This window comes from Dendropsophus ebraccatus, chromosome 2, assembly GCF_027789765.1.
Source record: "Dendropsophus ebraccatus isolate aDenEbr1 chromosome 2, aDenEbr1.pat, whole genome shotgun sequence".
NCBI lineage: Eukaryota > Metazoa > Chordata > Amphibia > Anura > Hylidae > Dendropsophus > Dendropsophus ebraccatus.
In genome coordinates this window covers 93,142,330-93,158,834 of record NC_091455.1, presented here as the reverse complement: position 1 = coordinate 93,158,834, position 16,505 = coordinate 93,142,330, and the positions used below count along the sequence as shown (strand labels likewise).

General features: G+C 41.7%; 1 protein-coding gene across 3 annotated transcripts in view; it reads right to left on the bottom strand.

Moving 5' to 3' along the window:
- RNF182 (ring finger protein 182) overlaps nt 1-16,505 on the bottom strand; it is a 42,378-nt gene continuing 25,873 nt past the window's right edge. The window contains exons 1-2 of one of the 3 annotated variants that reach the window (XM_069960167.1): nt 10,318-10,355; nt 1-2,176 (exon numbers count right to left, since the gene is read on the bottom strand). In XM_069960167.1, coding sequence (XP_069816268.1) covers nt 1,207-1,947 — 741 coding nt within the window. In that variant the 5' untranslated portion in view covers nt 1,948-2,176; nt 10,318-10,355 and the 3' untranslated portion in view covers nt 1-1,206. Of the gene's footprint in view, nt 2,177-7,050; nt 7,133-10,317; nt 10,356-16,505 lie in introns of those variants that run through there. The other 2 variants (XM_069960166.1, XM_069960165.1) reach the window with 2 other exon arrangements.

Sequence of the window (16,505 nt, the reverse complement as noted above, 5' to 3'; positions counted from 1 at the left end):
CCACAGATGAGCAAAGGGAGGAAGTGGAGCACCGGAGAGCAGGAGGGGTAGGACCTTTTCTGTTCTCAGGAAAACTCTTTTAAGAATTGTCCCCTCCAGCTGCTGAATATATTGAACATCAATATACACTGTAATTATAGTCAAGTAAACAGGAAAAGATAATGTTGTGCAGCCTTCACTGAAAACATCACTGATTTGCATTCAGAATAGAAATAAGATTACATGTATTAGCACAGAGCAGGGGTCTGCAGCCTACTTATTCAGTGGTCATTGCTAGCATATAGCAAAAATGCTTGAGGGTTTCCATTTGTGGCACATACATGCTTTCTAGCAATAGAAAAAGGGTCTTCTTTTTTTTTTTTTTTTTTTTTTTACCAGACAGCCCATGGACAAAACTGGAAAAGAATCCCAGGTCCCAATATAATATCACATGCTTAGTCTATGATTTGGGTAGTAGATAAAACTTTATTTTATTTAGAGGGTGGGCTGCAGATCCCTGGTGTAGAACTTCAGTAAAGAATACATTCTTAACACCACTGCATTCAATGTAAATGTACAATCACCACTGGTATATAACATTTTTCACATGATATGTAAGGCCAAGGTCCACTCGGCTCTATTCAATTAGAGCAAATAATGTCATGTTTCCCAGATTAGGAATAGACATTATTTTCCCTGAGTTATCATCAAGTAAAAATCACGTCTAGAGTATTGCTGTATTATCAACACATACCCTGATGGAACTGCAAATCCAGTGTTAAAATGCAGAATTCGAAGTAAAAAAAAAAAGAAGATCCAAGACGTTTAGTATGAAATTACAATAATCACTGAAGATAGCTCATCCTAGTAAATGTTAGCAAAAACTACTACACATTCTGGAAATTTGATAAAAACTCCTTTACAATATGAATACAAAATGCAATTCAAGTTTTGGGTAGCAAAGAACAAATGTGCTGTAATAAAAGTGGTTTGTGTGACTATCCAACGTAGAAGATTTCTACAGTATGTGCCCATTTCCTTCTGTCTTCCCAGAATTCTAGTGAATGAACTCAATTGATAATGTCCCCTGGTACTTACTGTGCTTTTTAAAGAGGAAAAAGAAAATGGAAATAGATTTAATTCCTCATAATGCACATAATGTACCAGTGTGGCAATAAACGGTGGAATTTTTTAACAAGAGTATTTACTTCTTTACTGTTGTATTACTTATGAGGTGGACATACAATCCAAAAACTCATGGCAGACACACTGACAAAAGCCATATACCATAAGTATCACAAGACTGGAAGGAACAAGACTGACAAAGACTACTCCAAGGGTTACCTTTTTTGAAACCAGCAGATAAATCCCTAGAGGCAAGGAACTAAAGTAGAGTAGACCTAGCAACCAAACAAAGACGCGTACAGAGGTCTGGCAGATCAGAGATGTACAGTTCCACACCGTCCAGGTATGAGGCACTGAAACTGGGTCATATGTGGAAGGCCGGTAGAACTCAACCACAGGCGTAGCATTGAGAGTGGGAGCACTTTCTCTCTGGACTTCCATGATAGTGATGACCAGGCAGTTAGTAGAACTGTGGGAAGGCGTAACCAGAGTTGAAAGACGCTTTGGTGTAAGCAGCAACTCCGTCGCATTGTCTCCAGAGCACTTCCCCCTTCCGCCACATGCCAGGTTAAGTAAAATATTGTTGTCATCTGGGAGGCTACTGACTTCATCCTCAGGCAAACGAGTCTCGAATCTACAAAATGGGCATACTATGACACACTGTGGAGACTCCACACAGTCCACAAGTTTATAGAGGCATTTGGCACACACTCTGTGACAACAGCCTAAAACCTTTGGTTTTCTTTGTCTTAAGTTGTAGCGGTTATAACAAATCTTGCACTCCAACTCATCTGAGTTTAGGTTTGGAGACTCGGAAGTATCTTCACTTAGTTGTACAGTCATAGTGCCTTAGTGCAAGCCCTTCAGCAAGTTGAAAAACATTAACAAAGCCCATATGATGACTGTTCAAGTTCAGAGCCTATGAGCAGCCACAGACTGCATACATAGTAGCAAGAGATACATCCAGACAGTAGATACAGGACAAATGCAGTCTTCATCACTCAGCAGTGCCTTTCTCGGTAACATTTTCTTCACTCTGTCCCATCTTTAGCTGCAGTCACATTGCTGGAATCTGCAACACAGGATTTTACATTGTTATATTCATGTGTAAAGCCAGGAAATTGAACTCAATGGCATTTCTAGACTTTTCTAGGCATTACAATGACAGTATCCCAATTGTGTTTGCTATTCAAAAAGGACTGAATGACATCTGTACCTCTGCCAGACAGTTCTGCAATATATAGAAAGCAAACAGAAAGAGGCATTTTTTCAATTCATCTGACCCAGAAATTTAGATTTTAATTGAAGAAACTTAACAAAAACTAATTTCCTTTGGCTGACTGGTCCATAGTTATCAATCTGTGTAAAACAAAAAGCAGCGTAATGTGCCCTCAGCAACCAGTCACAGTTCAGCTTAACAAGATTTGCTACAATTAAAGGTGAGCTGTGACTGGTTGCTGTGGGCACTGCTTTTGTTTTACACAGATTGATAACTTTGGGCCACTAGGACAACAACAAGGGTTAATCCAGTTGGATTATAGTTGTGCAACTTTAATTGCTTTTTATTATGCGTGTTTCTCTACCTTAGATGAACATAACCCATAGCAGAACTCTGATTAGCCTCCCTCCACTTTTCCCATGACATTATTAGTACAAAGTAAGCCACACTGTTTTATTTTCAAATAAAGACTACCCACCTTATTCTTCCCTTAAAGAAGTCCGGGGATTTTGAAAATGCGGCAGCAGGCAGTGGGGAATTTGATAACAAGTACCAACTCTTCCCATACCCTCAGGACCCCCGCCGGAAGCCATTTTCCTCAAAGTTGTGATGACGTCCTAGCTGATGGACTGGCTGCTCAGCCAATCAGTGACTGGTTCTTCCCCAGTCACTGACTGGCTGAGTGGGCAGTGCATCAGCCGGGTCATGACGTTTACACCCCTGAGATCCCGGAGCCTGGCGGGGATCCTGAGTCCAGTCTTGTCACTTACCGCAGGCACAGGGAGAGGTAAGTTGGTAATTTTTATCAAATTTTCCCCTGCCCATGCAGGCTGCAGCATTTCCAATGTCCCTAGACTTCTCCTTTAAAACCTCTTTAACCCTTTAATAGCTCTTTTTTTTTTTTTTTTTGCTAATAGAGCCATGTGGTGATTGTTTTGTTGGGCAAGTTGTACTTCTCAATGAGACTCTTTACTGTATAATATAAAAACAAAACAAAAAGATCTGTGGTGTTAAATAAAAAAAACTTAACAATTGACATCAATTAAAACTGAAAATTAAAAGTACAATTTATTGGCAGTCTGACTACATGCCTCTGCGGCTCACCCCCAATGCCTAGTTCCCAGGTGGTGGGAGCAATGATTAAAGAGTGTTCTTTAAATTGCTGCCCCACTGTAGACTGTCAAGCACAGCATCAGAGAGCTAAATGGTTGCCTTTAAGGTAGTCATACAATTTTAATAACTGTGAGCCATCAACTATCTCTTCCGTCTTCCGTCTCCATAAACATGAATGTTTGGCACAGCCAAAAGTCCCTGTGTTCTCTATGGGGAGGCAAGGGTTAAGCCGTAGCCAGACAGCTTTGATGGCCGCTTATATCTCTGTAAACAAAGAGGTTGGGCAGTGATTTCCATCAAACCCAACCCTATTACCACCAACATCATCTGTAGGTGGAGCGACGGGAAAGCCCCATACACTTTACTCTGATGGCCAACCTTCCCCACGAGCCGTTAAGGACTTTTGCCAACCTATTTATTGGACAATTGATTAGTGTGGTTACACTGGATCAAGCCCACTGGCAATGTGCCAGTTATAAAATGGGCTATTAAAACAATTTGTTGGTGCAGTAAGGGACTTTATGTGACAAAAGGACTACCAAATGTGTGCCACTGGTGCTTGGTAGTAGGGGTGTTTGGGATAGATTATTGTAGTCATTTAGTTATTGGTATGTGATAACATATAATTGTCATTTTTTTTTAGGTTTGGACAGTCTGTATTTAAATCAGGGGCGTAACTAGAAATGGCTGCATCCCCCCCCCCCCCGACTGACCACAAACCCATCAAGTGTAGTCATAACCTTTAACATTTAACTGCAAGTGCTAGTCAGGAGCGCTTACAGTTAAAGGGGCATTTGCAGCACCCAGAAGGCCACTTGGCCACCAGGTGCTGCAAATAATTATGTCCCGTGGGCCCAGTGTATTGCAGGAGTGGGCCCCTGATGTGGTGGGCCCTGTAGCAGCTGCTATGGCTGCTATGGTGGTAGTTACGCCCCTGATTTAAATCCTTCAGCCAAAGATGAAATAAAGTTTTGTTTGGAGGGAGAAGCTAAATAGGGGGGAGAAGATAAATTGTCTGTCTATAAGAAGTACAAATTTAGACACTTTATAGAAATTGAATAAAAATTGTTATACTTCATTATGTTAAGGCAGGCATGTCCAAACTTTTTTCGAAGAGTGCCAAATTTGATGAAGTGAACATGTGCGAGGGCCGACCATTTTACATGCTACATGCTATATGCTTTATAACACAGGCAGATAATAGCAAGCTGGATACCTGGGGGGCCGTAAAAGTTCGGAACGCGGGCCGCAAATGGCCCTCTGGCCGGACTTTGGACATGCCTGTGTTAAGGGAATAAAGCCAGACTCTTTGGACAAACCTTATTTTGCACAGAAATGTATCATTTTCCTAGTGTCCTGATTACACCACTTTCCTGAAAGTGGACGGAGCTTAGTGTGGCATCTTGCAGTCTGACATATTTACCATAATGTACAACTAAAAATTGGTGTGAATTATAGCACAAATCTATGCCAGATTATACTTGTTGTAGATTGTGACACGCAGTCAAGTAAAATTTATTAAAGGTCTGTGATTCTCAAACATTTGGCACATTTTATCTTTTTGTCTTAAGACTGCCATATAACATGCTGATCAATGCATATAAATTCATATAAAATGAATTCCCCATAGTGTGTAGCACTAACCATGCCTAAAAGTTGTACATTAAATGCATCAAATTGTTAGGATCTATTTGGAATGCACAGCACATACAGATTATGCTTTTTAACATTATGGAAATAATTGCATCAACATTGTAAGTAGTCAGTCTCATACTGTGCACATGATTCAGCTGCAGTTTGAACAATCCGCAAGGGGTGATACAGCAGTCATGAATAATTACATTAACCTTACCAGTGACCTTTTGTTTAACAATCTGAGAAGATATTATTTTATTTTACAAATAGTCAAAATACTACAGTTGAGTCTGAATTGTCAGTGGTTTAGATTATCAGTTAGAGGGTACCTGTCATGATGTTTTATCCTCTGATCAGCATGCAGGCTCTACTGCCGCTGGAAGTCTGGGTTACAAGGAATACGAGCACACAAGGTACATTCTATGCACAAGCCCTATTGAGTCAGAATGGGGCTGGAGCACGGAAACAATGCAATGTGGTTGTATCCAAAGCTACCCAAATTTTTGGGGCAGGAGAAAACATCATGACAGGTACCCTTGTAGTGTAACTGTCGTTTAAGGTATTTTTTGTAGAAATCAGTAGAACAGGTGATACAGATACTCTAATGGTTTTATTAAGCAAAAGAGTTTCTTTCTGTATTAAAAAAGTTGTTTTGCAGCCTTCCCCCCGCCCCTTACTTCATATCTGCTCATTATCAGGCAAAGTCGTCAGAGGAGTAACATGATGATAGGTTTGATGTGTCCATTATAACTTATAGAGGGGGAAGGGGCCAAGGGGGGTGAGTAAGCAGGCAAGCAGCCCATGCAGTTTGGAATCTGGACACATAAAATGCTGAGTTTACAGGTGAGGTAAGATTGCAGGTAGGGATGGTCCGAACCGAGTTCGGTTCAGGTTCGTACAACCCCTAACCCTCGGTAATGATTCCCGCTGTCTGCCCGCTCCGTGGAGAGGGCGGATACAGCGGGAGGACCACCTGGAAAACTGGGATACAGCCATAGCCATAGGCTGTATCCCAGTTTTCCAGGCGGTCCTCCCGCTGTATCCACCCGCTCCACGGAGCGAGCAGACAGCGGGAATCTGATGCCGAGCGTTCCAGTTCATACGAACCCGAACCCCGGCAGGTTCGGACCATCCCAAATTGCAGGATATTGTGCTGTGCTGGCTCCTATACACGGGCTGTTTCCTCTGTCTCCCTGCTCACTTACCCCCCTCAACCCCTCCCCCCTTAATAGACCATAATAGACACAGAAAACTCAACACGGTGGCTTAGTGGTTATCACTGTAGCCTTCATCCCACACCCAAAACATACAGATAAGCAAGTTTAGATTGTGAGCCCTAATGGGGACAGGGACCAAAATTATGTAAAGCATGGGCTGTATGTTCAGGCATGTGCAGAAGATGAAGTTCTTCCCGCTCAGCATTTCTGGGCATTGTAACTGTATGCATCCAAAGGCCGAGCTGGAAGAACTCAGTGTCCTGCGCATGCCCAAACGGACAGCTCCAAATGATAGGTACTCTTTAATAAAACTTATTACAGAGTTTCTTAAAATCCCTTGTACTATTAAAGCGACATAAAAATGACAGTTACACTAAGAAGAAATGTCCCTAGATGAAGTACAATTAAGAGGCATAAGGGTAAGGGGGGCAAACATAAATTCTACTTTTCAACTTAAAATGGACCTATAAGAGAGACTGCTCTGCTGTTTTAATTAAACTTAATGCTTTATGTTTTATTATTATCGCCTCTCAAATGCAATGTAGGTATAATGTGTATGCATTATACTGTGAATTTATATTATTTAATGGCTATACACCTTTGGATCTTGGTTGCTGGACTAGCTTGCTACAGTTCATAGCAACACCACTGTTCACAGCAACACTACTGTAGCTGAAAGCAAGAATTTTCATTTTTTGTCCAGCAGCTAACCTTAGATTACCTTAGATGCAGGAAGATTCTGACTCTAAAGAAATGCTATACCTGTGAGCTTCCTTGTGTACTTTTTGGATACCCATAGGACAGAATGAAGTCATTGTAAAGACAACACTGTGCATTTCTGAAGTGTAGAAACAGATTGGGCGAGATTTATCAAACTGGTGTAAACTGGAATTGTCTTAGTTGCCCCTAGCAACCAATCAGACTATACTTTTCATTCCTCACAGATGCTTTGAAAAATGAAAAGTGGAATCTGATTGGTTGCTAGGGACAACTAAGACAACTCTACTTTACACCAGTTTGATAAATCTCCCCCATTGTTTTATGGAACATTGATGTGTACTGCAACCATTAGGGTGCAAACACACAGGACGTATATGCAGCGAGTTTCTTGCTGCGTAAACGCAGTGAAACTCGCTGCATATCCCGTCCCTGTGTAGTTTGTCTGCAACCCGCCCTTTTAACCCCCACGGCCGCCGGAGCGTATACTTTACCTGATCCCGGCTCTGGCGGTGTCTTCTGCAAGCCAGAGCGGGGACCAGGTAAAGTATATGCTCCAGCCAGCTGCCGCCCGCAGCCTCCTTAACACATCCTGCAGCCCCGATCATCCCCTCGCCCGCCCGGCAGCCCTGATCGCCTCCCCAGCAGCCCTGATCGCCCCCCCCGGCAGCCCCGATGGGGGCTGCGGGGGGGGCGATCGGGCGCCCGTGGGGACGATCGGGGCTTCCGGGGCTGCAGGATGTGTTAAGGAGGCTGCAGGCGACGGCTGGCTGGAGCACATACTTTACCTGGTCCCGGCTCTGGCTTGCTGAAGACACCGGGAACCGCTGGAGTCGGGATCAGGTAAAGTATACGCTCCGGCGGCCGGGGGGTTAAAAGGGCGGGCTGCAGACAAACTCGCAGCAGGGATGTTCATGTCATTGACCACACAGGGACGGGACATGCAGCGAGTTTCACTGCGTTTACGCAGCGAGAAACTTGCTGCATATACGTCCTGTGTGTTTGCACCCTTAAGATTCTGTACCATATGTAAGATCTGTAGATCTGTAAGAGTGATTACGTTGTAAAGAAAGGTAAAGTTCTTCTGTTTTAACTAACATGGTCTGTGAGAAATGCATTAACTACAATTGTGACTTTTCACAATATCTCTTTCTCTCTCTCTCTCTCCCTCTCTCTACTGTAGAGATGAGCAAATTTGCCGAAGTTCAGGTTAGTATGAACCTTAACTCTCGGCTTCTGATTCCCGCTGTCTGCAGCCTCCGTGAACAGGGTGGATACAGCCTTACGGACCGCCTGGAAAACTGGGATACAGTCATAGCCATAGGCTGTATCCCAGTTTTCCAGGCAGTCCTTGCACTGTATCCACCCTGTTTACGGGGGCTGCAGACAGCGGGAATCAGAAGCCGATAGTTCAGGTTCATACGAACCCGAACTTCGGCAAATTCGCTCATCTCTACTCTACTGGTTCTATATACAGTTAGACTTTGTTCACTCACATGTTCACATGTAAAAACTGCCTTTTTTATGAAATATGGTTGTTGTTTTTACATAGTGTGAACATAGCCTAAAGATTAAGCTGAGAAAAATAAATGTACACATTTGTTTGGTAATTTTCAGTGTCTGAGGCTGCCAATCAAATGTGGGAGGAGAAAGAGGCAAGCAGCATGGGAGATGGAAATAATGGGCACTTGTGACCATTTGCCCCACCCTGTGGGCAGTTGCTTCTTGTTTGCATATATTAAAAAGCACAATTTGCTTGGCTTAAAAGCAGAAGTTCCCAGATGTAAAGATATGTCTGTAAATGGTCTTTTAACATCTACCTGGCACTGTGATTAGCTACTATCCAACAGATTCCCTTTTAAATAATATCACCTTTTATCTCATAAATAATATGTGGCACTTCTTTGTTTATTCTGATAATTATCTATAGTATCTCTAATGAGACGCTGTATAGATGCTGAGAACAAAGATGGCGGTCATTACGGGCTGTGTCACACACTACTAGATAATAAAATGAAAGGTCTTGTAGAATCAGTTTGTGACACAGACCGCAATGACCACCATCTTTGTTCTCAGCATCTATACAGCGTCTCATTAGAGATACTACAGACCTTCATTTGAGGACAACATACATACTATCTCCACATTATTCCCTGATGAAGTGGGAAGTGGAACAACCCTGATTAACCCTTAGAGGACTGGATTAATTAAAATTTTGGCATTTTTGCTTTTTCCTCCTTGTGCTTAAAAGGCCATAGCACTTGCATTTTTTCACCTAAAAACCCACATGAGCCCTTATTTTTTGTACTACTAATTTTACTTTGCAATGACAGGCCTAAAGTACACTGCGAAACCAGAAAAAAATTAAATATTAAATGTGTGGTGAAATTGAAAAAACAACAACACATTTCTTTTATTTGGGGGGCGATCAGACCATGCCCGCTAATCGCAGCAGTCCCGGGCTGCATAAAGCCGCAGGGCCCCCCTCTGAACTCCCCTAGCAAACCCAGGACGTATGGGTACGCCCTGGGTCGTCTAGGGGTTAACCGTCTCCAAAATAATTTGTTTAGACTATATGTCCTCCTCTCTATGCACGTTCTGATTTATTCTACCTCACCAGACGGCAATACTGTATTCCTCTAACACCAATACCTGACTGCAACTCATCTTGACAGCCTGACAGCCTTGGGCATCCTCCGTCTGGCTTAGGAACACCTGACCCAGCAGTTCTCATCTACGCAAGGCAGGGTCTTACAGGGCTACCTTCCCGACAGAACCTTAGCCTACTTTCTTACCTATACCCTCTACTGTACAGATTTGTAATACTTGTATATACTCTTTGTTCACTTAATAAACATAATTTTGCACCATCCTGAGTCTACCACAGTAGTAATTTCTAATTTTTCTTCTTAGTGCTTAATTCACATCGCAACTGCTGTTTACTTAAATAAATATTATTCTTGAAAGCAATATTTTAAAATGTAACAGAATCGCAGAAAATTAGGTATATTTTAATATTTCTGTATGCTGTGTTTGTTGCAAAAAAACACAAAAAACTAGTACCCTGTCACCTCAATTGTCTCTGTAGGTCACAGCAGCTGGTGTTTTCCAGTCTGGGCTCTCAAAATAACTGCCCTTGAAATGCAGGAAACAGGAAAGATTTCTTAACAAATTTATTAAGAACATTGTATAAAATATTTTGGTTATAAATCTAAACATTGATGCTCCTTGCGAGGCTTCATAAGATTTTTCTTATTAATTAATTTTAATTAGGATATTAAGAAATTGATAGACTTAGTTAAGCTACTTTACCTCTAAGAAAATACAGGTCCCAAAGTAGACACATAAGTGAAATGATGAACTAAATGTGGAATTGATTTATCTTTCAGCCCCATGTGATGTCTGACTATGAAATGTTTGTGACTTGTCTTGTAATACTAAATAGATGTAATTTAGTGAGAACACGTGGTAAAAGCAGAAATCTGTCCAAAGTCTCACAAATGATTAATAAGGTCAAACATTTGCACATACACACAAGCCAGGTTGCACAATTAAGTACTTTATACTTTACATGTAAACCAGTGAAAGCTTTTTATTATTGATACCACAAATAATAGTGGAAACAGGCTCATAGTACTAAATACAAGCAGTCTCATCCTTGTAATACCTTGATTGACTCTTTAACAACTCCTTGCTACTTGTATGTATTCTGTAATTTCCAATGGTAGAACATTAACATAATTATATATATATATATATGATAGTCTAATTATATTATGTCCTCACGTGTCAAATTTAGAACAGTGCAAAGTTAAAAATGTGTCTGTATGTTAAAATGTTTTGTCATAAAAGAACTAGAGATGAGCGAACCTCGAGCATGATCGGCAGCCCTAAGGAGTCCTGGAAAAAATAGATGCAGCTTATGGCATAAGCCATGCTTTTCAGGCAGCCTTAGCGCTGCATCCAACTTCTACAGCCACCGGTAATCAAATGCTGCATGCTCGGGTTCGCTCATCTCTAATAAGGGCAGGTTAGGGTCCATTTACACAGAAAGATTATCTGCCAAAGATTTGAAGCCAAAGCCAGGAATTGATTTGAAAAAAAAAAGGAGAAATCTCAGGCTCTCCTTTATGACCTGATCTCTGTTTATAGGCTATTTCTGGCTTTGGCTTTAAATCTTTGGCAGATAATCTGTCAGATATTCTTTTTGTTGAAATGGACCCTTAGAGGATGGGATACTGATTGATTGCTGGAGCCAATGATCCAAGTGATCCCAAAGTTCTTTGTACCTTCAGTTCTTAACTCATAGAGCATATATAACATTTACAATACTTTATGTTAAATAATTCCTGTATTGTCAACATAACAATTCACTACAAAGATAACAATTTCAGAAATGTATCTATCTTTTGATTAAGAGATTTATTCTGGGTAGGATCAATGTCTGTCAAAGCTCCTGGAAAACCGTTTGGAGTGTCCTCGACATTTTTTGAGGAAACGTGAGATTAACCCTTATAGTTACGCCATGGAAGTCTGTCCCCAGACAACCTAGGGCGTAACTATACGTCCTGGGTGTTTCTCCGGCTATTCTTCATAGCAGGTGGGGGCCGGCTCCAACAACAGCCGGGACCTTACCGGTAATGACACGCTACAGCGATCGCGCTGCTGCGTGTTATTAACTCCTTAAACGACGCGACGCGACTGCAGCGGCGCGACCGCAGCGTTTAAGTGTAAGTGACAGGGGGAGTCCCCTGTCACTTACCGATCGGGACCCCCGCAGTGTGACTGTGGGTCCCGATTGTTAAAACGGATCACCGGAGGTCTCTCACCTGCCTCAGCGCGGTCCGATCGGCGATCTGCAGCACTAAGCCTGCACAGGCAGGCTCAATGAGCAGATCACCGATAACACTGATCAATGCTATGCCTATGACATAGCAATCATCAGTGTAGAAATCAAAGTAATGTATGTACAAGTCCCCCAAAGGGACTTCAAATGTGTAAAAAGTTTAAAGTAAAAAGTTTAAATCACCCCCCCATCCCATTATATGAATAAAACATATAAAAATAAATAAACAAATAAACATATAATATACCGTAGCATGCGTATTTGTCCGATCTATTAAAATATAATAAGCGTCATTGCGAACGGTGAACAGCGTAGACGAAAAGAGGGAAAAAAGTGCGCGGATTACCGATTTTATGTTACATTATATATAAAAAATTTTTTTATAAAAAGTGATCAAAACGTCCGATCTTCACAAATATGGTATTAATAAAAACTAGGAAAAAATGACACCCCATACAGCCCTGTAGGTGAAAAACTAAAACCGTTATAAGGGTCACAATAGGCCCATTTTATTAATAATTAATTGCCAAAAAAAAGGATTTCATTTAAAAAAATATATATAACATTAGAGAATCTGTGTAAACCTGCATGTGGTTGTGTTCGGACTGACCTATAGAATAACGGTATCATGTCGCTTTTACCGAATAGTGCATTACGTAGACACAGGAACCCCCCAAACGTTACCATATTGCATTCTTTTTTACGATTTCACCAATTTATATCTTCATAAATAATATATTTGGGATTCCGTCATACATGTTATGGTAAAATGAAAGACGCTGTTACAAAGTACAACTATTCCTGTAAAAAACAAGCCCTTACATAGCTTGTAGATAGAAAACTGAAAGTGCTAGAGCTCTTAGAAGGGGAGGAGGGAAAAACTAAAGCACTAAGATCAAAATTTGCGCGGTCCACTGGGTCATTTTGGGCCTGGTCCTCAAACGGTTAAATATAAAAATGCTATAATATAACCTTAAAAATGGCACTAAAGTGTATACTGCATAAATAACACCACCACACGTCTAGCAGTGTAATTTGTTTCATCCTAGTTCAGCTGCATCCACACTTTATGAAACCTTAAATTGTGGGCAGCTGTGTCATGTGATCCCATTCTGACTACTAATCCAGAGCTTGCTCTCATGTTAACACAGGATGCCAATCTCCCCTAAGTGGAGAACTTATAAAGAACTATCAAATCCCTCAAGACAGCTCTTAGACACCTCCTTTATCAACTAAAGTGTGCCCTCCTCGTTTCTCTGTTTGCATCTCCATGCATAGAATATTATTTAATAAATAATTTGTCATATAAAAGAGACTAGGAGTGCAGTGATATAGTAGTTGAGACCCTACAAGAAATAGCTGCAGAGTTATAAAACCAACCTTGCCTATACTATCTGTTTTGTGTACAAAATGTTCAGTGTATTTCTATGAAATGTTCTCTCTTGCCTCCCTGGAAGCAGTGGAGACTGAAGTTGCATCATGTACATTTACAATGGAACCCATAGACAGAGTTCACATTGTGTTTACCCAGTGCATCATAGGTACATGTAGGCATCCTGTAAAAAAAGGGATGTTAAAATATACTGGGCTCGTACTGGCAGCCAACCCATTCTGTTTAATGGCCCAAATGTAGTTGACTAGTAACTACATTCTAGCCATTTCCTGCAATGTATGTTTATTTAGCGGGACTCGAAAAAGCAGTCCACAGTTTTAAGTCCTACTATTTAATTATGTATGTAGTGTCCCAGTACAGATGTGCCAATAAGTACTGTATTCCACCTGTCCATAGGGAACCTTGTCAGGTGTCACATTTTGGGATGATGGGTGCTTTTCTGCACCATCACCACTTGGTGTCTCACTCTATCCTGTTTGTTGACACAGCTGAAGGAAGGAAAAGGGTTAATCTGTGAGTTTCACTGTTTTTCTGTTCACCAATCACTTAATTGGGTACCACACACTGTTCCATCCTATGATGCTCTTACTCCTCACCTTTTCTAGCACTTTCCCCACCAATAGAAGGTTAGTCTCAGCCACCCCTATTTACGAAGGCTAGTTCCTATTGGAGGGGCCTTTTGTCAGTTGTTGGAGAGGGAGAGAAAGACAGATATTCCTGTGAGAGTTTGAGAAAACTAATATGCACTGCTAAACCCAGAGGTGGAGTAACTGTCACCTAGGTTCAACACCAGGGATTCTTCTAAAAGTCAGGACAATCCAAAGCCAGTGTTGATCCACAGTGGAGAAAATAGCATATACTGAAGTACTCCATTGAACCTTGCTTGGCCTAACCTCTTGAGAGGTAAGCTTCACCCAGTTGTTCAAGCCTGGGACTAGTACTACCAAACCTGACACTCGCTGGACTTGTGTGGCATGAGGCGGTCTTCTTTTGTCTTCTGATTCTGACTGTGAGGACCGTGAGTCTTCTTTCTACACAAAGTCTCAATGAATTATCCCAGCACAGCAATGCAATATTTAGGGAAGATCCCCAAGACAGCCCCCCTAACCTACTCAACTCCACTACACTTCCTAACTTACTTAACTCAGCTACACTTTTTGCCCCCCTCTCTCCACTGCACAGTAAATTAACGTAGCTGCAGTCTATGCCTGAGGCTGCAGCGATGTTAATTTACAATCGAGGGTAACACAGGCGCAGAAGCTGCGCCTGTGTCATCCCCAGTGGGTCCCGGCTATTAGTGATAGCCGGTGACCCACCACAACTCTCAGCACCGGAGCCGCGTTCCGGTGCTGAGAATTAACCCTATAGATACTGCACAAACGCAGCATCTATCAGCACGACCGCAGCACCTTTAGGGCTCCAGACAAAAAATTCTCTGTCCGATGTCCATCAGGGCTCTGCAAAGTAATCGCAGAGCTCCGATGGTAGCCATGGAAACTGGAAGCCTTTAGGCTACGGAGGCCGGTGGGGGAGGGAGGTAAGGCAGGGCATGCACCAGAGGAGGGAGGGAAGGCAGGGCGTGGGCCGGGTGCTCTGCCCCCTCCCCTCTCTCCCCTGCCGCTGTCACAAGATTGTGACAGGGGGAGGTGACAGAGGAGAGGTGGCAGACATAAGGATGGGATTATGATCCCATAAGCTGATGTCCAAAAACGACCTGAGCATTGAGGAATCAATGACCCATGGTCGTGAAAGGGTTAACCTACTATCTGCACTTCAAGCACCCAAATCTAAAGATTCTGTGTTGTCTCTTAAGACAAGGACATTGTACTGCTGTGATTGTTTTTGGAAAGTATTACACTGTATTGCACTGAAGATTCTCAGTAAAAGTTATCTTCTGGTTAAGTGCTGGACTCTTTGCTCATTACTCCATCGCACCAACACCTGCACCTGCACCCACACATTTGTGCTACCATTACAAAGTCCAGGGCTGGTGGGTATTACCTCTCCTGGCCACCATTACAAGTGCCCAAGCAAAACACCAACAAACCCACTGCTGTTATCACCTGGCAACTCAGGGCCACGGCATATACTCTGGTAACAAATTGACCATATTTACACAATTAAAGTGAATAGATTAGCTGCAAGTTTACTGCATTATATGTCAGCTTCTGTTTTTGACAAGATGCTGATGTACACTTACATTGTGCTGGTGTACAGTGTGATCTGAGTTTTAGAAAGGACTCCAGTGTGATCTGAGTCTTAGAAAGGACTTCTTTGGGGATCCAACTGATTAAAGGGGTTGTCTCACAAAGCTAAATATGTTTAAATATTTTATTGGTATATCAATTTACCCATTTTCCTTCTCAAAGTCATAACTCTTATTTTTCCATCTACAGAGCCATTTAAGGGCTCCATTAAATTGAGAAAAAATTACGCTATTTTGAGGGGGTTTTGTTCCTATATCAGTTATTGTGCGGTAACATTTACATGTAAGATGTATTCATCAGGTTAGTGCGATTACAATAATACTTAATATGTACCTTTTCTGTCATGTTTTACTACTTAAAAAAAAGTAAACTTTTCATTAAAATTAAAAAAGAAAAAATTATCATTCTAACCCTTCTAACTTATAACATTTTTAGGCCACCTCACACTATGTCATTTTGCAATAAACAACAACCCCGATTCATACTTCATCCTCAGGTTCAGACCGCCACTGAGCATCCTATGGAAAACCTTAAACCATTTGGGCCAATTTTTCCATATCCCATTCAATGTTGCCATCTCCCATTGAATTTAGTGGGATATGTGAAAAAAGGCCTGGTCTACAAAGAACACTGCCAAAAACAGGAAAAGAAAGTCACTGCCCACACCTCAAAAATCAGCACCAAAACAGCACTGCAATTCCCATGCTGATTTATCTGACATTAGCCTAAAGTCAATGTGGAACAGACTCCATGGTTATGACAAGTATTGCCCTGCAGTTAAGCCACTTATAGCACCTTGACAAATTGACACCTAGTGCCATAAACATTGTTAATGTCACAGCCTTTAAAAAAAATCAAAGTAGCTGAAACCTAAGACATCATCCTGCCAGTAATGACAGTCTGACATTCAGACATATTTGCAAACTAGTTTTCCTTATGACTTTTGCATCAGTGAGATATGTGGCTTGTCCTAGATATTGGCGATGGTTAATGAAGCTTAGCATCAAGGACAAATGAGAGAAACCACTGGCAGTAATGTTGAGTTGTCCTTAGG